This window comes from Cryptotermes secundus, unplaced genomic scaffold (assembly GCF_002891405.2).
Source record: "Cryptotermes secundus unplaced genomic scaffold, Csec_1.0 scaffold938, whole genome shotgun sequence".
Classification (NCBI taxonomy): domain Eukaryota; kingdom Metazoa; phylum Arthropoda; class Insecta; order Blattodea; family Kalotermitidae; genus Cryptotermes; species Cryptotermes secundus.
The window spans coordinates 128,083-152,240 of record NW_019737398.1 but is presented as its reverse complement, the minus strand read 5'-3'; the positions used below and the strand labels follow the sequence as shown (position 1 = coordinate 152,240).

The following is a 24,158-nucleotide window of genomic DNA, read 5'->3' as shown; positions in this document are numbered from 1 at the left end:
CAGGTACATTCCTCTAAAGCATTATATATTATCAGTTTATATATCTGGAAGAAAATTTTCCACATAACATGATACTGCTTCTGGGATCACTATTGTAGGATTGTAAACACTAATCCAGGTCTCCCCCACCACTGTACTCCAGCACCTGTGATTGGACGGCTTTATTTCCTATGACAAGGAGTGCATCACAAACAGCAACATACACAACCCCCCATATCATATGGTAATTAAACCCTCAGTGGTAAAAAAGCAAATGTGTCTAGTCTGTAACAACCAGTATTTTCACATCACAAATAATTCTCAATGAGAATTACAAATTTCACCAACAAAGCCCTTTGCTATTATGAAGATGCAATTACAGCAAACTTGTTTTTGAACATAATAATGCAGGTTGAAGAAACAGTCAAGTTTTGTCTGAACAGCCAAGTGACTCATCTGCCTTTCTAAATGCCATATGTCTTTTAAAGTATGTACTCAATTGCAAACAGCATTTTTAGTTTTTTTATTTAGATCCAGATTATCTGACATCCTGATTAGTAAAATGAGGAGTGTCAATCACTTTCACACATTAGGCCCTTTGGCATAATTAACTGAGAAGTAAATACATAATTGTGGATCTTCTGGTTACATCTGGCAGGATTCCTAAAATGTTGGGTTGTCATGGCAACAAGGGGAAAACAACTTACCAAATGGGATGACATGATTTCATTCACTAATATTCTCTCCAGCCCCCTTCTTTATTTCCTCACAGATAATGAATGACAATTTTTTTAATGATATATGTATTATGGCCTCTGTTATCATGACACTGATGTGCTTGAACATTCAAATGTAGTGAAATTTCCGGTGAGTATATTTGTCTGGTGTACTGAGCCAATATCAATAAATTTGCTTCAGCTGAAAGCAACACACATTTTCAGGGCTGAAATGTATTAGTTTTGATTATCATTGTAATTCTCATTGTCAGCCATACAACATACAATGTCCAATCATTTTTGCTTTAACAGTCATTAAATAAAATTTTCATTTGCAGGCTCCTTCGAAGAGGAATACATAAGTAAATCCATCCACAAATATGGATCAAAAGCTGAACATCACTTACAGAAACCATCAAGGAAATGCTGAACACTTTGAAATTGTGTCCATCAGTAGTGATTCAACAACATAACAAGAAAGGATGCAACAACAAACTATAAATATTTAAAATTTGCACTTAAAACAGTATTAACATAACATGAGTTATGAACTACAGAATTTTCATACATTTACACTTTCAGGGGCTGTGTATGATCATAATGATTGCATATTAAGCTACTGCAATACAACTAATACCACAACTAAACACAGCAACTACTCTTTAATTTGTTTTGTATATGAAGATTATTAAACAAAAACAAATGAGTATGGTCCACTTATTTCTCCTCTTGCACTAAAATGGGCAGAACATTCTGCAGACAACACATCCATGACGGCTACTATTTACAGAACATATTTAGGAACATGATTTAATATATAACATAAAAATTGCTACACTTACACAGACAATGAACTACTCAACAGTTAAAGGCAGATCAACAGTGTTGAATTTTTATGATTCTGTTGGTGATACTGATAATTAGCTTGGGTAACACTACAATTCTGATATGTTTTATATGGGAATCACAATACACTAGAACTCCCATTTAATGAAGCCAATAACATCAAAGTTAAATGGATCCCAGATAATATATTTCCCAGTCTGGTGTTCAAATTCACTGCTGCCTCTAGAAAACTTAGATGAGGATTTCACTGTAGCCCTACAGCCTGAGTTCAGTTAATATGCCACTCTTGGAGGAGACATCATAAAGTATAAGTACCAAAATGTGTTGTTCATATATGAGTTGATTTGAAATAATCCAAACACGATCATAATTATTTTTTGTTTAACTGTAACTATATTCTGACATTTCCTGTTATGTATTTTTGTTATTCACAATTCCTTAAATTGTAAATAAATTCACTTTCAACCTAGCCCACATATTCGCAATATGATAATGGTTCGGAGTATCTTAAATGAGATAATGGAAAAGACATGAAGAAACATTACTGTCCAGAGAATTAACTACAATCTGAGGAATTTAATCTGTCAAAATCATCAACTCCCAAAAGAAAGAATTTCAGCACAGGACAGTGATCCAAGATTTATGTTCGGAGTGATTCATGAGGGGTCTCCCAAAATTCATTGCTACATTAACCCGGCATTAGTAAGGTGGGGTCACACAGATGCCAAAGATTTTAATTTGTCTGTAACTTTTTAAGAATGTGTGGCATTGAGTCATGCCTCAGTGAAGCTTCCCCTTCCCATAACACACTACTAGATGCCATGAGTATGAGGGGTGAGCTTTAAAAACTGGCCCTCACACCACAGCCTTCAATGATCTATTGTGCTTCCCTTTTGAATGAACCATTTATTAATCCTACAATTGAATGAAATGTAGGACTTTATTTATGGGGGCATCATGAAAGTCACTTGGTTCCATGAAGAACTGACCCAGGTGGCGAAATCTTAAGTAAGCCATAGCCTCAGAATCACATAAGACGTGTGTGGCTGATTCGTCTTCTTGTAGGCACCTTTCACAGTTTGGGTTGTCTGTCAGTCCCAGTTTGAAAAGGCGCCCTTTTAGATGGCAGTGTCCAGTAAGTAATCCTACCACCCATCTTAATTGATCTGTTTAATTTTAACAGGTCCCTCGTTCTTTTGGCAGAGGGTCCTGATATAAATCCTTTTGCCTGTTTGAGTCCAGTTGTGGATTTCCAGTGTTTTCTTTTTGTGATTTAGTCTGGTCCCTGATCGCTTTCTTGGCAACTCCAATTACTAGATGCCATAGATGACAGACTGTTGAGTGCAAGCAAGTTTAGTGTGCAGACGTGTAAATTGTGCTGGAGTCCACCAGACTCCACCTTACCAAAAGTGTGACTATATTTACTTCTGATAAGTTGTTTTCATGTATATTCTACTAAAATTATATTGTTGCTGCTGTATCTTGTATATTTTTACATATCAACTATAAGCAAATATGTTTTCATAAATATTTAGAGATTATTCTGAGAATAATATATTTTTTTTACCAGAGGTTACATCAGCTTATAGATGACGCTTTGACACATGAGGGGCCATTTAGCGGATATGATGATAGTGAAACTGATTTAGAATTAGTCGGTAACCGTGAGTCTGATATAGAACAAGATTGTGAGGAAGAATCCACAAGGGAGCCTTTTTGTTGGCGAAGGATAAGCAAACAAGATGAAGTACAAATAAGTTAGGACCTTGAATAAGAACTCGAGCACATAACATAGTTAGCCAAGCCCCTGGTGTTCTGGGCAACACAAAAAATGCAAAATCAGCTTTAGATTGCTGGGAGATATTTTTTCCTGATGACATGATAGATCTAATTTTGAAGAATACAAATGATGAAATAGAAAGCAAGTAAATTACACCAAAAATAATAGTGTTCAAAAGACTGATATGAGTGAAATGAAGTCTGTGTTTGGACTTTTATATTTAGCTGGTTTTTATAAGTCTAGTCACCAAAATCTTGATAATCTATGGGCCACGGACGGTACCGGTGTTGAATTATTTAGAAGCACAATGTCACTTGTTCGTTTCCGTTTTGTTCTTAGGTGTCTACGATTTGACGACCGAAGTACTACAACTGAATGAAGATCTTACGACAAATCGGCTCCAATTAAAAAAATTTTTGACAAGTTCAATGATGTATGTGAGTCTGTATATTCTTTAGGAGAAAACGTAACAATTGATGAAAAGTCAGAAGGGTTTCATGGACAATGCAGTTTCTGGAAGGGCATTTGAAGCAAACAGGCAAAGTATGTACTGAAAGTATTTGCTTTGGTTGATGCCAAGTCCTTTTATACTTCTAAATTGTAAGTTTACGTTGGCGCACAATCTGAAGGCCCATACAAAGTTTCAAACACACCTTCTGAAGTTGTTACAAGGATGACTGCACCTGTATTTGGATCAGGTCGCAATGTGACTTTAGATAATTGGTTCACAAGTTATGCATTTGCTAAATCCTTGTTAGAAGATCATAAGCTAACTATGGTGGGAACAATCAAGAAAAATAAAAGAGAACTGTCACCTGAGTTCATCAATACCAAGCGAGAAGCCCAATGACTACCATTTTTGGTTTTCAACACAGTATCATCATAGCTTTATTTGCGCAAAAAAAAATATAATGATTTCCACATTACATTATGATAATGCAGATGAGAGAACACCTAAGCCAGGAATCATCCTGTTTTACAACCAAACCAAAGGTGGGGTTGATGTAGTCAACGGAATGTCTGGGGTCTGTGGGAATCCCACCTTACCACTTTTGTTACATTTTCCCACCCCACCAGCACCGGGTTAATCACAAGTTCATGAGCAAGTCCGGTTAACATGGGCCCAATTCAGAAAGTTTTAGGAGTCATGCCAGTTGAAATGCAAGATAAATATGTATCAGAAACAAGGGTTTTACTAATAAAAACGGGTCACAGTAACTTCAATGTAAAACTATTGGTAATAAGTGTTATTTAACAATGACAAATGTTACAGAAACTCTCCACCTGTGACCTCAATGCACATTTGAGCATAGTGTTGCCAACTACTTTAATAATACACCATGTATGAAAGTTTCCATGCTCCCGAACTTCTTGTTTCCAGTTCATTCTAATTTTTTAAGACTGGACTAGAAAAGGAGATGTATAAAATAAAATTAAGTCAACTGAATAAGAAATAATAGCATGATATATCCAGTAGATAATTTACAAGTCATAAATACATCACTCTCAATAGCATCATTATAATCTTAATTTCAGGTATAAACATAGTTTGTTTTCCTGAAATAACTGAATTTCAATAATAACAAATGAAACAAAAACTGAAGTGTGTGATACACATTCACAGCTTGCAGATGCAATAACCAGTTATTAATGAATATGAAAATATAATTGTTCAAAATCACAACTAATTAATTACCACTGGCCAGAGCTTCTGAGATTAACATAATGAAACCTATTACATCAGCAATTTTGTTAACTGTATGTTTTGCAGAGCAAAGCACTATATTTCCTCAACGTCTTGAGACCAAAAATATTCTTAATAAATGTACAGAAAGTACACATGACCAGACATAATCCATGAATTCATTATGGTAGTGCATAATTTTGTGGTCACAATCTGAATTCCACAAAACCTTTCATTAGCATTTTTGCCAGTTACTGCAATCTCTACCCTTGGTCCCATAAATACCAGTTCTAGTTGAGCATGTACCACTCATGATTTGTACTGGGAAGGTCCCAGGTTTAATTCTCAGCCCACAGACTGCCTATTACCAACACATGCTTGGCAAATTCACAATGAAAAGTGGCAAAACCAGGCTTATTAACTTCGCTTTGTGTGTCTGTCTGTCCACATGTAACAAATCAAGAACAGATTAATGGATTCTCTTTCAAATTTGATGCTAGTCTTTTTTAACTGAAATCTGTCTACATATTTCAAACTTGATTAAAACTGGAGAGAAGCAACAAGAGATGCTTTACATAAAGACCTACATGTGCTTCTGTGTAAATCTCGGTGTAACTCACTAAATACACAACTGATGTGAAAAATGCTTTGAGCAAACCTGCAGAGAAAAATGAAATATACGTTTCATGCTCAATATATTTTTTATGCAACTCTTACAGTTTTAGAGATAGCAAACTAGAACAACTGAGGTGAAAAATGCTTTGAGCAAAAGCTGCAGATAAGAATTAAAAATATGTTTCATGCTCAATATATTGTTTATGCAACTCTTACAGTTCTTGAGATAGCAAACTAGAACAAATGTGCTACAACTTGTACACTATGTGTACGTTTCCTGACATTTTCATACATCTCCTCATTCTTTCTGGGTGTTAGTATAGTACATTAATATTTCATTATCATTATCACTTCTCCAAAATTGATCATTCTTCAGCTTCAATAATGGGTTCAGCACAGAAGGCATTGTTAAGTAAACATTCAAGCAAACTTTAATATTACATTTCAGTGCAAACAGATTTTCAAAATTTTTGTAGGAGAGTTACTGTGTATAACAGGCTTTGAGATGGGTGGGTCACTTTTCAAACAAAACTGTATCATCATCCTTCCATCATTTCAAAGTTCTAAAATTTCGTTTTCTATTTGGCTGAATTTTTTTTTAATCTACTCAGAGCTCAGTCAGTCAACATGTTCTTTAAAATTTCTTCTGTATATTCTACCTTGTTTTAGAACAACATTTTATAATGCATATATTATACCCACTACTTGATGTACTACACTCAGACATACAGAACTGCATGTGATTGCCAGGGATATTTGTATCTTTCTACAAAACTACGATTTATAAATTAACACTGTTAATATTTAAAGTTTTATGAATAGTTTTGTTATAGAATATATAAACTGATCTCAATGTGGGCTGTTTTACAAAAATTAAAGCACTAAAATGGACTGCTGCCTTACTTACCAGCCACATGAGCAGGCTGTACTAACATCAGTCATTTTAAAATTTCAAAGCCAATAAACTCTTCTCATTAACCTCAAATTTAACATAACCACAATTTCTTCTATAACTGAATATTTTGGGATGGCATATAATAAAATATAACTTTGTACAGTTTATAATAAAACAAAGACAAAATTCTCTAAAATATTAGTAGCAATGTTAAAAAATATGGCCATACAAACTCTCCTTTCCTTGACATTACATTATGATATTAAATTAATAAACTTTATTCAAAGGACATCCAAGTTGAAGAGTACTATCTTTGGGGATATACTGCCATGTAGCCGCCCCCTGAACCTGTTGCCCAAGCCAACCAAACTACTGCTCAGAAGTTTGAAATGTTGTGCTACTGAAATTTAAACCTTTCTAACTGATGTGGTATGAGGATTGATCAAATGAAACCAAATTAAGGATTATTCTGGGTGAAGGAATTAAGGCCATTAAAACTACCCCCATGGATGCTGATATAGGCATCCCACTGATGTGCAGTCAATGGATCCTTTCTGTGAAGTGCTGACTGCAGTACCGGTGTATCATGCATGTGGCCATGTGGTCAACCGCAACAGGCAGCATTCGAAATGAGTATCACAAATGTGTTTCATGTGAACAACCCTCTTATTCTGATTCAATGGTATCCACTCACCCCAAAAGAGTATAAGACTATAATGAGGTGGAAGTAGCTACAGAACATGATTCAAATGAAGATGATTTTAGTATTAGAACAAAAGAGTAGTGGCTGTGAGTTGCGTGATACTGAGGACTACCATGTGGTGCGATATAAACCTATCAGTATAAGTCTTTCTTCAACACTTATACAATCAGCTTTCTCAGTTCAGCAGATTCAGTGCCTATCCCATCACAGGAGAGAGTGAAGTTTACAGTGCACCAGTGCCTGTGTTGGCAATTGACAGACTGTTGCTAGTGAATACACAAATGTTATTTACTCCTACAGATATGACTCAAACGCTGAGAAACTTTAAGTGTATTCTCTCAAAGTGTGGAAAAATCCCAGTGTTGGGGAATTGCATTAAATGTGCTAATAGCTTCTTCTGTCAATAATTAACTGCTCTGAGCTTAAAAGTATCTATTTCAGAAAGTTGGTGGTTTAAAATTTTTCTAAGGTTCAACAGAATATTACAATTTGAACTTTAGTTCACTGGAAGGTCATTTGGTTTTAAACAAGATCTCCACCCCTATCCTTTTGCTGATGACACCAGTGTTATCGTAAGTGAATCCGATGCCTCTATTTTTCGTAACAAGTTAAATGAAGAAAGCAGTCTTCTGGGATTTGGCACCGTGTATATGTGGTGTTAACCGACGTTTCGGAGGAACGTATCGCCTCCATCTTCAGGGTAGAAGAAAAAGTATAAGAAATCTGCAAGCGACAAGACCGTGAGAACGGTAAAAGTAGACCGTTCTCACGGTCTTGTAGCTTGCAGATTTCTTATACTTTTTCTTCTACCCTGAAGATGGAGGCGATACGTTCCTCCGAAACGTCGGTTAACACCACATATACACGGTGCCAAATCCCAGAAGACTGCTTTCTTCACAGTCACCGCCGTGAAAGCCTCAAATCTTACAAGTTAAATGAAGTCTTCAAAACTTTAAATATGTGGTTCAATATCAATTTATTATCCTTAAATTTGTCTAAAACAGAGTATATTATATTTGCAGTAAAAAGGTTTTATGAACAAGATAATCGTATACAAATTGCATATGATAATAAGGAGATATCTGATTCATGTCACACAAAGTTCCTAGGCATCAGTATTACCAACACATTGTCCTGGAAGAAACATATTGATCAACTTTTACCAAAACTTAGCACTGCTTGTTATGCAATTAGATCTGTCAAGCCTTACGTCAATTTGGAAACTTTGTTGATGGTCTACTATGCTTATTTTCATTCCATCATGCATTATGGCATCATGTTTTTTGGGGAAATTCCTCATGTGCTAATTAACGTGTTCCGCGTGCAGACAAGGGCACTGAGAATAAGGATGGGTATCGGCAGTAGAGATTCTTGTATGCAACTGTTCATAACCTTGGGTATTCTCCCACTTCGATCCCAATATATCTATTCTTTATTGTTTTTTATGGTTAACAACATGGATTTATATTAATTTATATCTGATATACACAACAGAAATACAAGACAGGGTTATAATTTTAATCTTTATCAATCCTCAGCCCATCGGTCACTATATCTCAAGGGAGCTTATTATATGGGTATCAGGGTGTTTAATAATCTTCCTGTTTTCATAAAGCAATTATATAACAATCATATCGATTTTAAACTAGCTTTGAAAAAATTCTTATGCGATCATTCATTTTATACTTTAGATGAATATTTTGATTTTAGATATGACAGGAATAATGATACTATTCACTTGTAATGACTCTCTGCCAAATTCTGTTGTTGCATGTTGTGTAATGTTCTGATTGATTACTAATATATTTATTGCTCCTCCTGTAAGACTGTTTCCACATCCTCAATTGTATGGGTCTATGGAATGAAATACAGAACTATGAACTAACTAATGAGTAAATTTGGGTAGGGGATGATGATTCCAATGGAAGAAACCACAAACATCATGAAAACGTGTCCAATGTGTCATCTACAAAGAAATTATAAGGGACAGAATAAATTGGGCACTTTTAAATTCTTTGTTAAGATGTAAGCATTAATACCACTGAGAGCTGAGGTTCTCAAAGCAGTGAATATTAAGAACATATCAGTGTCTTATGAAATGTGACACCATGTAGTTTGACATATAGACACAAACATTTTGGAGGAACCTGCTGTCTCCAGCTTGTGATTCAGCCCCTTAGGATGCATGTTCTTATGAAAAACTGGTATCCATCTACCATACTACATGGTGTCACAATTCACAAGACCATAATCTTGATTATACCCCGCCTAATACAAGGATGTGGATGCATTATCATCAGTTAGTGACACAGACCGTTATATCACCATCAGAGAGCTGCTAGACTCTATTTTCAATATACTTCCTGTATTCATATATTGATGTGAAATTCAAATATAATTATATACAATTTTGCTAATGTTACCTACAGAAAGTATAATGTATCTCAGTTCACAGTGCAGGCAGACTTCAACACCATAATTCTCAGTAATATCTGTATCACTTCTATTTCTATGGACTACAATCATTGCAATCTTGTCCCAACCTAAACAAAAACACATATATGGAAACTGTCACTCCTAACTTTAACACTCAGCACATTTACTGTCAAGCTCCTGTACTGCAGTGTTACCTACTGGCCCAGCCATTTTCCCACAGAAATTGGACTTTGAACTTACTGTATTCAAAACTGAGATGGGAAGGAATAAGTGAAGAACAACCAAAAACTGCTGTACATTTTGACTCTTTCAACCTTTTACAAGTTACAGTTAAAGTTTCTCTGCATGTATGTGACATATATAAGAAAAAATTACAGTTATGTACATAGTTACAACAGCTATCACATGACAGGAAGGCACTGGCCCATAGTAAACTTCAATCAGTCTTGTCATGGGACTGGCAATGAATGTGTTAATGTTCCTTACTTGTCTTCTAGTGACACCTACTGGAATCAACTGACTTACTGATGCTCTGCCTGATCACACAACATATTGCAGCAGTGTTCCTTTTACAGGCTACATTTCCTGAGTTATATATCTTAACAAGAAATAAAACAAAATAACAATCTGTAAAAATAACATAGCAAAATTTGGGCTCGCAGTCCATTTGACCAGAGCCAGGAGAGGGTCAATATGTGCTGCAGCCATACAGATGTTAAAATTTAGTTCATTTCTACAAGGAGGACATCAGAAACTGGGAAGGATGCATGAACACATGGAGCAATAGGCACTGGAGCATAAGAAACCCATACCTCATTCACAACGTTCCATTTCATGATGCAAAACGTTGGTATTTGGTATGCTCCAAGTGCGAACAGGATTATTGATTATGGGCCCTGTGATTTATGCCAATACAATTAATTTGAGAGATATGTAAGGCAGACACTATAAGCAGACCAGTATCCTTCACTTTACAAAGTTGCTTTAGGTAATTACCACGGCCAGTTAAGTAGGAAAGGCAGCAACCCACACAGTGAACACATACAGTACAAAGGCCATGACTTTAGCACAGTTACCAAATATACTTTCTGTATATGGCATTTAGTTAGAAGTATGATATCAATGTGTACTGTCTACTGAAAGCAGAACTGCAATTTTCAACTTCAGATTACAGCTGAGAAACTTACATACACACAGGACTCCAGTTCATACAGCACAGTAGGTGCTTTAGCATCCTTTGTTCAGTGACTCATGCAAGGCAGGATCTATATCTGAGATCAAACTGATTCCAACATCTTGCACTAATCTGTGCTAGGGCAAGAAATGGCAACATACCTTTCCTTACACAAAAGAAAACATTTGCGTAACAATGTGCTTATATAAACAGTTCAATACTGAGGGAATATCTGAGCTCTGCCATCTAACACACGTGACTTTCCTATGCTAGGAATTACCTGTTAGGTCTTACTGGGGTCCTCGGTATGAGACCTCACTTCCCTGGTCAGTGATGTCACTATGCCATTGCTCGACTCAATGCCACTATCCTCAGTTTCTTCCCCACTGTCCAGCAGTGATGCTTCACCTTTCACTGTTTCCACAGACCGACGCTTTCCGGCTACTGGAGGGTCCAGAACAAACGTTGTACTAGACAGGGGCAAATCCAGTTTTAAGCGATCTCTTGTATGTCTCAGTTCTCCTAGCCCTGATGGGGATGGGGGTGAGGGTGGTGACTGCACTGCTGTTTCACTGTCTCTACCAGCCACTACAGAATTAGGTACAGACCTTGCACCTGAACTCATTTCATTTGTAACTGATGCATTCGACACTGTGTTACTGCTATGATCAGACGCTCTTCCTAACTCAAAGAAGTCTGCAAAAGGTAATTTCTGCAGCTTCTCGCACTCCAAGGATATCTTCTGTCCAACATCCAAAGATACCGCTGACCACTTACCGGACGTTTCATCTGCACCAGGTTTAACACAATCAACTTCATCTTCCCAAACAATTTTTTTCATACTGTCTGACTTATGGCTAGCCAATTGATTATCAAAACTAACAGCAAACCCAGATATACTTGAAGCACTGGTGTCGACTTCATCATTGTAAGAATCTACACCTGTTTCTAGAGCCAAGAGCTTGTCAGGTGCAGTGATGTCAATAATGCCACTGTCAGGTGTCACAAAATCCACTGTGATGTCACCCTGTTTGCATTCACTGCCCATAAGATAGAGCTGGCCAGGAAAGAACTGACTTCCGTTGCTTGTCAGCATATCGCTGGTCCCACCTGGGAACTGGAATGGACGAGCAGAACTGCTGATGTAAAATTCGCCATCTTCTGATACCATTCCTGTACAGGCAAGCATCACATGTACGGTAATAAATATGAAGGTAAAGTTACCTCTGAGCCTAAGACAATGGGGAAACCAATCGAATCAAGCTCACCTATATCAAATTGAGTATGATTACAATGCTATGAAAGCAGACCCTCAGCTTCATCAAACTCATAAAGAAAAATACTACAGGAATTCTACACAAAGTCTATCTTTCAAGCAGTTTAGTGAGTCAGACTTAATTCAACTCAACTGGACCTGATTTGGTTGGTGTGCCACATCCTATAAAATATAGATGCGAGAACATCATCCTGTTTCTAAACTAAGGTGAGGAGATGGCAAATTCATTTATGTGTACGAAGACACAGAAGAGGGAGGGGACAAGGAGCTGGGAAAGGAAGGCAAAGAGAAGAAGGGAGGGAAGAGGAGGAGAAGGAAGATAAGAAAAAGGAGACAGACAAGAAGAAAGGAAAGAATGATAAAGAGAAGCATGATAAATTAGCAAAGACTTATGCTTTACTGCAAGTATTTCTAAACACTTACTTACTTACTCATGGAGCTGAGCCCTTTAGGAGGAGCTGCCAATTCTGCACCCACTCAAGAATTTCCCAGCATTTTATGGAACCCGAAGGTTCATTACCATGTTCATAAGAGCCCTCCACTGGTCCCTATCCTGAGCCAGATCAATCCAATCAATACCATCCAATCCTATCTCTCTAAGATCCATTTTAATATTGTCCACCCACCTACGCCTTGGTCTTCCCAGCGGTCTCTTTCCTTCTGGCTTTCCCACCAATATCCTATACGCATTCCCCGTCTCCCCCATTCATGATACATGCCCTGCCCACCTCATCCTCATTGACTTGATCGTTCTAATTATGCTTGGAGAAGAGTACAAGTTATGAAGTTCCTCATTATACAGTTTTCTCCAACCTCCTGTCACTTCATCTCTCTTCGGTCCAAATATTCTCCTCAATACTCTGTTTTCAAACAGCCTCAGTCTAAACACTATTGGTTATAATGTTCTTAGAAGAACTCACCATTAGTAAAGTCATAGTCAACACTGCTGAGCTTGTAGAAGTCCAGCTGCTGCTGTGTAGTATTCTCTGGAATGTCTGGGTCCACATCTGTATCAGGAACACTTCCCTCTGGAAGAATGTCCCCCTCCAGCAGTTCCCAGTCTGTGCAACAGTCAATATGACTCACTTGATTTTGCACAAAAATGAATGCCTGCCATATGTAACACACTGCAATATTTCTCCTAAAAAAATCACTGTATTGTAAAAAAAGGTTAAAAAAATCCTTGTGCTTAACTAATTAAGCAGTACACCATGAAAGCGTATGGGGGAGTGGATGTATAGATCCACATTTTCTTGACCTCGTCACTAGTTGGAGGGGAGTTTCACTACATTGTACAAACACTATATATAGAATGAATGTTGCACAAGACCCTGTTCAAATTACACAGAATATGAGTTACTTCTCAGCTGCATATACACTTATTTCACATGCTAATATCACCACAAGCACATCTCAGACATTTATGTGGCAGTTGGCAGTGAGTTCATGAAGTGTCTAAAGAGGCACCACTCAATGGCTTACATATATGCTGATTGCAGTTTTTGACAGATGATACAGCACACTATAATTACGATAACATACTCTTACCACTGTAGCTCATGCACCACTGGCCAAATGATGATTTGCCCAGTGGCCATACACATGCATCTTTTTGCATGCGCATTGCTAGTTTACATTAAAATTGATTATAACATACTGCTTTAGAATTGTGCAGTTGGATTGTATTCTCTTACACATGATGTTATGTGTCAAATACTATGGCTGTTATACTGGCTGATTTTCTGCTGATGGCAAGAGGTAAGCACTCGTTATATGTCACAGATCGGTATCTTATAAGTTATACTCTTGATTGGTATTCACTATGGAATCAATCAAGGATTCAACCTTTTGCCATCATCATCATCATCAGTAATCTGCCAGACAACAGGTTCACAGTCTCTTCCAAAACAATTCCTCCACTTAACACAATCCAGAGCTTTCTCCTTCAAATGACAGTATCCTCTTCTGTCCCAAGGTCATCCAGCATCTTCTTACGTCTTCTTCCTTGTCTTCTTGTCACTTCTATCCACCCCTCTATCTTTCCTTCAATAACTTGTTTTAGAAGGCAGTTTCTGCGTAAAACATGACCAATCCAATTAGCCTTCCGTTTTCTTATTTCGTGTAGGATATTCCTCTGCTCACTGACTCTAATTAACACTTCTTCATTTTGCCATATCCAACATAAAATTAAATATCTCCTGCCACTGTTAAAATTTAACAAAAGTGGACACGAATACTTCAAGGGGGAGTACACAAATCTTCCTAGTCTTTATTTTACTGTTTCAGATACCTCAATGATCTTGATTTAATTTACCGGAAATATGAATCTGTCATAAGGTAAAGTTGTTCTTGTGCTTAAGCACTACACCATGAAGAGGCAGGGGTAAGTGGAGGTAAGACTCCATGGAGCCTTAATCTAAATAAAAGATGGAGATGAGAGGTCAGCTTCTGACCCCAGATTGGGCAAACAACCAACCCTGGTACACACTGGACAGCAGATGTGTAGGACTCAGAGATAGTCTGAACACTGAGAAGATAGAAACACCTTTCCCCGCTGGGAATCGAACCCTCACTGTCCAATCTGTAGCCGAGTCACTATAATGCCTGAATTATTCTTGTTCTCCATAAATTTGCATGGAGTCAAAAATTATTTTTAATTGTATTTCACTAAACACCCACCATATCAAAAAAAAAGTTTCAAATAAATACTGCAGCTGCTAACAAATTCTATATTTCATGATATGTGACAAATTTTTATATAATGAGTCATTTTTGTGAAAACTGATAAAGTCTGATATGAGATTTATACAAAGAGAAGGTTACAATAAACTCATATGAACCAAAATTAAATCTATTTAGGGACATTATTATTATTATTATTATTATTTCTTCCTTATTCCATTACATCTATAGTAGGCAAAAGCCTTAGATACAGAATTGTGTCAATTTATCTTGCTAATACTCTTAAGCAATTGCCAAGAAGACTTATAAAATAAGACAATGTATGTTTACATCATAATACAATTTCTCTCTAGCATAATACATTAAAATTTAGGATAAAAGTTTCCATCAAAAGCAACAGAATATTTTGGTCATATAGCTTAAACATATATAACAAATCCAAGATATAAAAACATTACAACAACATTACATAAGAAGAACCAGTTTTCAAAATGTTGCTCCCTGTTTGGAATATCTCATAATGGGCAAGTCTGGAGACTCAGTAATCCCGTGTGTAAGATGCCATTAAGCAGGTTTTCTCCGAGTACGGCGGTTTCCCCTGCCAATCTTCATTCCACAAATTGCTCCACAATCACCCTCACCTATCATCTGGGGCTGGTACAATACGTCAGAAGTGGCCGCAGTACAAGGGACTTAGTCCCACCCCACTAGCAATAATAATAATAAAAAGACACCATTATCGGAAACTTTTATAAATTCATTTGTTTTGGATGTAAATTGTGGGCTTCAGTCACAGACCTGCAAAGCTGGAGTAGTCCACCTGTGGCTGCTGTGCTGACTGCAACATCAGACTGTTCCAATGTCTGCGAGTTGGTGAGTCAAACCCTTCACTGTCTGAATCGCTGGTCTCACGAGGATACTCGTACACTGAATGGTACTTCTGCTTCTTGAATGACACATTTTTCTTTTGATCCTGTGACAACAAGAACACATACAGGGTGTCCCTCATTTTAATAAAGCACCATGTCATAGACATGAAAGAGGAAGTGGAAGTATAACTCCACTTACTCTTAACCTTGATGCTACAGAGATGTGAGTGGTCAGCTTCATGCCCCAGCTGCTTTACACTTGGGAAAAGAGCCCCTACTGCCCACTGGATAAGAGGCTGAGTGGGCCCAAGAGCTGATCTGAACACCATGCAGAAGAAAAATAAATTTCTTGCCCCTGATGGGTATTGAACCCTGATTCTCTACTCATTCAACCTATAGTTACCTTGAATATGGACAGGGCCCTACTTGTATTCTAAGCCTCATTCTTCTGCACAAATTTATAACTTGAAAGATCCTGATGTAGGAACATGCATAGTACTATAGTACTTTATCAAAATTATAAAACATGACCATAAAACTCATGATACAAACAAAAAATTGGCCATTGCAAAACTATGCTATAAATGTTTAATATTTTTAAACACAAAATGCAAAAAACCACAAATTCAGCCCAAATTAATTTCTTAAAGACATGATGTGTTAAGAAATTCAGGTCATGTATGTCCACGTGTCAGTGATTTAGCAGGATATGTAATGGTTACTGTTTGGTTATACAGCATGCATGAGTGGCACAAGGGGATAGTTGGTAGTGTGGCTGCTATCACCATCTTTTGTGACATGATTATTTAATCCATCCATTGCTAGACAATGACCAATACACATGTTAACAATAGCTGATGCAACAATCAAAGACATTGTTGGAAATGGTGTTTTCTATGTTGTCCATGCTGAGGCTATATAGCGAGGGCAGTAGTCAGGGTCCCAGAGCCAGTAGTGAAATTAGGTCATGACTGACTTGGAACCAAGAATCACTGTACAAGAAAGGCCCACAGAAATTTAGCAGTCAGTCAGTCAGTTGGTTGTTCAGCTGACCAGCCAGCCAGCCAGTTAGTCAGCCAATCATGGCTTGGAAGTTGACAGTTGGAGCAATGGGTTAGGTGTGAGAAAGTTGCCATCTGGTGACAATGTCAGCAGAAGAGGACACTGGGGATCTGCTTCCAAGCAACAGCTAGTGAAGACAAACTGAGAAGACTTAGTGTGTGTTGTAGTGATAAGCAGTGTGTGTGAATTAGTGAAAATTTTATTAATTATCTGTAGTTTCGATTTATAAGTGTTCAATAAATCAGATTACCAATCCAAACTCCATGTCTGGTCACTAATACGTGACAATATTTTATACTCTGTAGACTACTGCCCTTATTTAAGATGCCTGGAAGGGGCCACTAAGTTCAAGTGTACATAGTACATCCAAAAGAGCATGGCAATTGTCCCAAATACTGTTTTAGATGGGTAGAAAAGTGTGCTTTCGTTCAAACTGTGGTCTGACAAGCTGTTCATAGCATCTCGACTTATAACACAGGAATCAATGGATAAACGTGCTTGATGTTATGGAATTTCATGCATGGACACATTTTCAAGAGCATGCCCATTCTGTAGCATGGGGGCATGTAAATGTATCATAAAGTTTAACAGAAGCAAGCTGACTCAAATCATATACTGAATCTATCCTAAGAACCAGGTTACATCATACCTTGTGCAGGATACCTTATGGAAGAGGAGTGCTGTAAAAGCATGCTTCAATTTCCCATTGGCATATGTATAACATAAGTATATTGAAAATATAATCCAGTAATTTTCTAGTGATTACATAACAGTCTACGTCACTAACTAGGGATGGAGTACAGTGCTTTTGACTTGTATGTGGGAGAATCCTTATAACAACCAAGCCCAGGACACTATTCTGGCTGCGAGTTTTGTGGTTCCCCTTACGTCCTGTAAGGCGAATGCTGGGTTAGTACCTTCAAACAGGCCATGATCACCTTTTCCCTAGTTCCTTCAAATTCACTGGACACAATCATCCTCTCATTCCAGTCAGTGTTAAATAACTGGTGCAATTGACACAGTGTCATTATATAATCAATGGTTCATCCATCCAATGGGACGCATAATATCCTCCACACATCTTATTTACTTACTCATGGAGCTGAGCCCTTCTGGAGGACCCACCAATTCTGCAGCTACTCAAGAACTTCCCAGCATTTTATGGAACCCGAAGGTTCATTACCGTGTTCGCAACAGCCCTCCACTGGTCCCTATCCTGAGCCAGATCTATCCAATCCATACCATCCAATTCTATCTCTCTAAGATCCAATCTAATTTTGTAAAACCACCTACGCCTTAGTCGTCCCTGTGGTCTCTTTCCTTCTGGTTTTCCCACCAATATCCTATACGCATTCCTCATCTCCCCCATTCGTGCTACATGACCTGCCCACCTCATCCTCCTTGTCTTGATCATTCTAATTATACTTGGAGAAGAGTACAAGCTATGAAGCTCCCCATTATGTAGTTCTCTCCAACCTCCTGTCACTTCATCTCTCTTCGGTCCAAATATTCTCCTCAGCACCCTGTTCTCAAACACACTTAGTCTATATTCCTCCCTTAATGTCAGAGACCAATTTTCAGACCCATACAGAACCACAGGCAAAATTATAGTTTTGCATTTCTAATTTTTATGTTTTTGGACAGCAGATGAGAAAACAAAAGGTTCTGGACTGAATGGTAGCAAGCATTACCCAAGTTCAATCTCCTCTTAATTTCCTCCTGAATCAGGTTTCAATCTGTTATCATTGTTCCCAAATATCTGAAAAGTGCCACATTTTCAAAACATCTGTTTCCTATCTTTATGTCATGATTTTGCCCTGCATTTTGGTGACAAGACAGTAACATATAGTTTACTTCTAGACCAACCTCTTTACTTGGGTCAATTAAAGTTTGTGTCTTTTTCTTTATGGTATCTATATTATCACCCAGTAGATTCATATCATCGCCATAGAACAACAGCTGATGTGTCCCGTTTAATTTCAGTCCCACCTGGTTTTCCTGGACCTTCCTAATGGCATATTCTAAAGCAAAGTTGATAAAGGCGATAAAGAATTTCCTTGTTGTAGACCATTCTGGATAGGAAATTTATCGGACAAATACGGACTTTACTATATGTTTCGTTTAAACACATTTTAATCAGCCTAACTAGTTTCATGGGTATCCCAAACTCTATCAGAATATTGTACTATATACTTCCTAACTGAATCATAGGCTTTCTTAAAGTTTACAGATAACTGATGTAGTCTCTCATTGTACACCCATTTTTTTCTCCAATATCTGACGAACGCAAAAGATTTGATCAGTAGTTGATCTGTTATGACAAAACCGACACTGATGATCCACAATAATTTCATCTATGTATGGACTTAACCTCGAGAGAAGAATATTGGATAAAATTTTGTATGAAGTTGATAGCAGTGATATCCCCCGATAATTACTAGTCAGTTTTGTCACCCTTCTTGTGAACTGGTACAATAATAGACTCCTTCCACTGATCAGGCAATTTTTCCTTATGCCAAATAGAAATAATTAGATTGTGGATCTTAGCTCCACACATAACATTATGAATATTTAAAACATTGATATATAAAATTAGATATATGGGCAACTATTTAAATAAACTCTGAAACTCGCCATTTGAGTACCCTACAAACCTTTGCATATTTCAGCCATTTGATTCTTTGAATTAAATTGCTGCGATACTCTGTAATCCACAGATGAAGCACTATACATGACTTGGTACTTACATAGATATCGTCTTCCTCCTTGGGGAAGGCATGAACAAATCACAAACAGCTGATATGTACAATTCAGACTGAAGAGTGTTTCCAAAACAGCGCATAATTTGTTGCATGTTTCATTCACTTATTTCAACAATGCTGCATCAATTATAATTTCCGATCTTCACTCCAGGATTATTAGATCAAGAATGAAATAGGTGGGGATTACAACCAGGGCAGTCTAGAGCAATATCCTTGTGTGTTTCTGAATACTGGGATATTGCTGTGGCATTTATATTACAGTGTTATCAGCCATAATCATTTCTAGTCAACTCCATTTACAATCCTTCTGTTTGAGACTGAAGGATCAGTCTCTGTAAGTAAATGTGTTTCATGAAATGTCTGTCTTTCAATTTTGCATTTAAAAGTGCAAAGCTGTCATTAAGTGACAATAAAAATGGCCTCATATGAATCATGATCATTTCTTTCAACCTGGAATACATGCTGGAACTTCTATTTGTAAAACTACATCCCTGCTTATAGCATTCATTACTGAGATGGGAACCGAACACAGACAGCTTGGTTGGGAAACTCTGAGGGAAAATTTGATATTCTCCCAAGAGTGACTATGAAAATTACTGTCTCCCTGAGACATGATGCTGTATAGTCTTGTAGAACACTACTCTGAAGATGGAGAGAGTATATTCATTTAAAACATTAGCAACAAACAGGCTACATGGTGTGAAGTGCCAGAAGACACTAATCTTCATAGTCATTATTTTGAGAACTTCAGACATTGCATGAAGCTTGGGCTTCTGGGATGTGACGCCAAGTAGTCTCGTAGAAAAATACCAACATTTTTGAAAAGCCAGCAAACATCTTCTTAAGAAGGGTCCTATGTTCTGGGATACAATGCCACATAGTCTGTTGAAAGTTAACCGACATTTTGGAGGAACATGTTGCCTCCATCTTCAGGGTTAAAGAATAGGTGACATATTCCTCCAAAACGCTGTTGACATTCAAAGGATTACACAGCATTATATACTAGAAAATAGGACTCTTCATAAACACTGATGAAAGAATCACAAATCCTATGCAGCAATCTTCTTAGTGGAAGAGGAAACATGAAAGACCTAGGCATAGAAAGGACATTAAAGTCAAGGGTGGGTTCAACCATCTTATGGCTGGTCCAATGGCAAGCTCCTGTAAATACCATAATAAACCTCTGGCTACCTTAAAGGGAAGGTATACGCTGTCTGGATGAGCAGCTACCAACTTGTCAAGTAAGGCCCTGCTGCATAGCATTTGCTAATTAGCTGATTAGTATCAACTCATAGGTGCAGTATCGAGTAAGAATCAGGAGACTGACCACAAAAAGTGAGGTGGGAAGTGTTCATGGCCTGCTTAAAGGACATATTGAGGGTGTTTTCTCAGACTGACTGAGAATCAAATCAGGTCATCCAATGTACAGCCAGTCCCACCACTGATGGAGCTCTTACACAACAAAAATATAATAGTATACAGCCAATTGAAATACCAACAGGCAATTATTAAAAGCAACTTCAACAAAAATACCTAATATCCATAGTTTGAAATGTTCTGGAAAGACAAGTGCTACTATCTACAGAAAAATGTTTCTGGCAAAAGTTGCCTACAAAAACAAACTTTGTCAAAAATACCTCTTTTCTTTTCCTCCAACTGGAAACGGAATTAATTCATCACAAAACAACACATATATACACTGCTTTCAGTTATGAGCTGACCAACTACAAAAACTGATGGATAAGTGACTCTGCTCTCAGATACAATCTAACCAGTGACAGAAAATTCATACATTTTTCTAACTTTTTTTACATCAATATTACCACCATAAGCCCACCTCTTCTAAGTACATATTGTAATCTTCCTTTGAATTATGGGTAATATGCAGCTGCACATTATTCTAAATTATCTTAAATGCAACAAATGGGAAAAATCTTTGAAACAAACTATTCCAATCTCTGGCTACAGTTTTTACAGACAAACCCTCCACTAGCACTCCCTTACATTCAATTAATGATTTCACTGAATATGCACACTAACTGCTAATAATTCTTGAGAGAAAAGCAGGCCTAAGGCGTTCATATAAGCAGATGAGAAAGACAATATTAACAGCCCACTATTAAACCCTGTCTACTACATCTTTGAGTGTGCATCACCACCAGTATCAATATTATTTATAAACTTACTGATTACTGGCTTTGTGAATGTTGACATCAAAGCATCTAACCTAAGAACGCATAAGGGAGATGTTACTCAACACATACAACTTTTCTTCTATGAGGTTGCCTACTTCAGTATGATATACCCTCAAAGATGTTTAAGACAGAGTATATGGTGAAAAGAGATGTAAAAGGTGAAAATAGGCCGTGGAGGCCCTTAGGGTTGTGAGAAGCTGAGGCCCCCACATTTTCTAGACAATCAGCTCACAGATGGCAGTGAGGTTGTCTGTCTTATGCACCGATCGGCTGCCCTTTACCCTCAAGAAGATCCCTGGTACTCATTTTTGTTAGAGGCCAAGTTGACCCCAAGGTCCATAGTGCGGTTGGAAGGATTAGGTCAACCGAAAAATCCAATGACCTCATTGGGAATCGAACCCGTAACCTTCCAGCTTGTAGCATGGTGCCTCAACCAATTACACTACTCCATCAATAATCTACAGTAGCAAATAAAGAGGCATTAAATACTTACAGACTTCTTGTCTGGGCTCCGTAATGCTGAACGATTAGGCGTTGCCTCACTATTCCATGCTGAAGGAACAAATTCGGTGCCACTACCAGAACTACTGCTACCGTCAGCATCATCATCGTCATCATCATCTTCCTCCTCTTCCTCCTCTTCAGCAATCACCTCCATGGGGAAGTCGGACAAACCTTCACATGGCTGTGAGAGATTTGACAAGCAGTTTTGTTGTTCAAAAGGAGGCTTCAAAACACTGGCAATGTGACAAACGTGCTGGAGGACAACACTTCTTAATTTCTATCATGCAGTGTCATTTTTCAGAATAAACAAAAATTTAACCGTAATTAACATCACAGTCTTCTGGAATGCCACACAGTGTAGTTTGGTACTCATCATGAATTTACTGTTTCCATCTTCAGGGCAGGTTCTAACTTCAAGATGGAGGCAGCATGCTACACTGAAATATGGATACCTATTTGATTTGTTTCATCCTGGTCCGTCATACTAGCAATAGTATAAGACTATTAACACTGTCCACTGTGATTGATGAATGTTGTGTTCTTTTATCTTCCTTCACATTGCAGTCATAGCGACCATCTTCAGTAGGACATTATTAATATATATGGAAACTACTATTACAATGTAATTGGTCATTATCAATACAATAGTAGTTTCTGTTAAGTATTGATAATGACCAATGACATTGTAATAGTAGTTTCCGTATATACTGATGATGTCCCTCTGAGGATGGTTGCTACAACCGAAATATGTCAAGGATGAGAGAATAAAAAAACATAATATTTACCAATCACAACGGACAGTGTTAATAATCTTTTATACTATGGCTACCTATCTTCACTCTTCTAAGCAGAACATCAAGTCATCAGGTTCTTCTGAAATGCTGGTACCTATCTACTGAACTGCACATCTCATAAAGTTGCAGTTTTAATATTTACTGCCACAAGAACCTCAAATCTTGTAAATTCAATTACAATTTAAGTTTTAACTCATTTCAACCTCCATTATTTCCTAATTTTTACTAACATGTAGATTTTTATCTTTGAATTTTGAAAAAATAGTACTGGTGTGATCCACAACCAGACAGAGAAACTTAATTATGACAGATCAGGCTAGGAACGTTACCGATCAATCTAAATACTGCATAAGATACAACATGTACTTTTTTTATCTACAACTTTTATTCTAGACATTTCTCTCTGGTGGATCCTCAAAAATGTACTTTGACCTTTAAAGTTACTGAAGTGAATGGAACTTTTGATACTCATATAACACAAGCACCACATATTGAGTCTCATAAAAATCTACCACGGTTTCAAAAGATACATGTGGATGTTAATTTAGGGCATTAAGTAAACTGGCCCATATAATTAACTAAAGATAATGAAACTTGTATATAACTCTTGTTGCAAACAGAAGTCAAGCATATGAAGCTCATCAAAATATGTCGACCAACTCACAACATACATATACTAAAGTTAATTTAAGCCCTCCAGTAAAGTATTCCTTAGAAGCAAACTCAGAATATTAGGTAAAGTAGAGACAAATTTGTCAATGTGATTAATAAAGCATCCTACCATGAAGACGTATGGGGCACTGGATAGAAAGCTCCACACTATCATTAAATAAAGGTGGGAATAGGAGCAGCTCCTCCAGTACACTCACTAGGATATGAACTGGATAATGGAGGAATCGAGGAAGATTTTTCTCTTTTCCACAGCTACCAGGCCAGTTCTAGGGCACACCCAGCCTCCTATCTGATGAGTACGAGAAATCAAGCGGCCAGGGCATGAAGCTGACAATTAGCCTCCACCTATTCCTGAGATAAATGTATGGAAGTATACCTCCACTCTTCCAGTACCTTCGTGCCATGGTGTTTCACACTGAGCACTGGGACAACTTTATTTACTAGATGGAAGCACGTGGTTACCTTCGTCATGGTTGTGTAACTGCTGATACCCACTGGATGGGAGACAGTGATA

The 24,158-nt window shown here is 37.5% G+C and overlaps 1 protein-coding gene across 2 annotated transcripts in view; it reads right to left on the bottom strand.

The window, feature by feature from the left end:
* Positions 1 to 10,092: 10,092 nt before the first annotated feature.
* The window catches only part of LOC111870380, a 133,115-nt gene continuing 119,049 nt past the window's right edge, over positions 10,093 to 24,158 (bottom strand). For both annotated transcript variants that reach the window (XM_033753819.1, XM_023862620.2), the window contains 4 exons: positions 22,168 to 22,359; positions 15,585 to 15,759; positions 13,025 to 13,165; positions 10,093 to 12,001 (listed from right to left, as the gene is read on the bottom strand). In XM_033753819.1, coding sequence (XP_033609710.1) covers positions 11,112 to 12,001; positions 13,025 to 13,165; positions 15,585 to 15,759; positions 22,168 to 22,359 — 1,398 coding nt within the window. In that variant the 3' untranslated portion in view covers positions 10,093 to 11,111. The remainder of the gene's footprint in view (positions 12,002 to 13,024; positions 13,166 to 15,584; positions 15,760 to 22,167; positions 22,360 to 24,158) is intronic.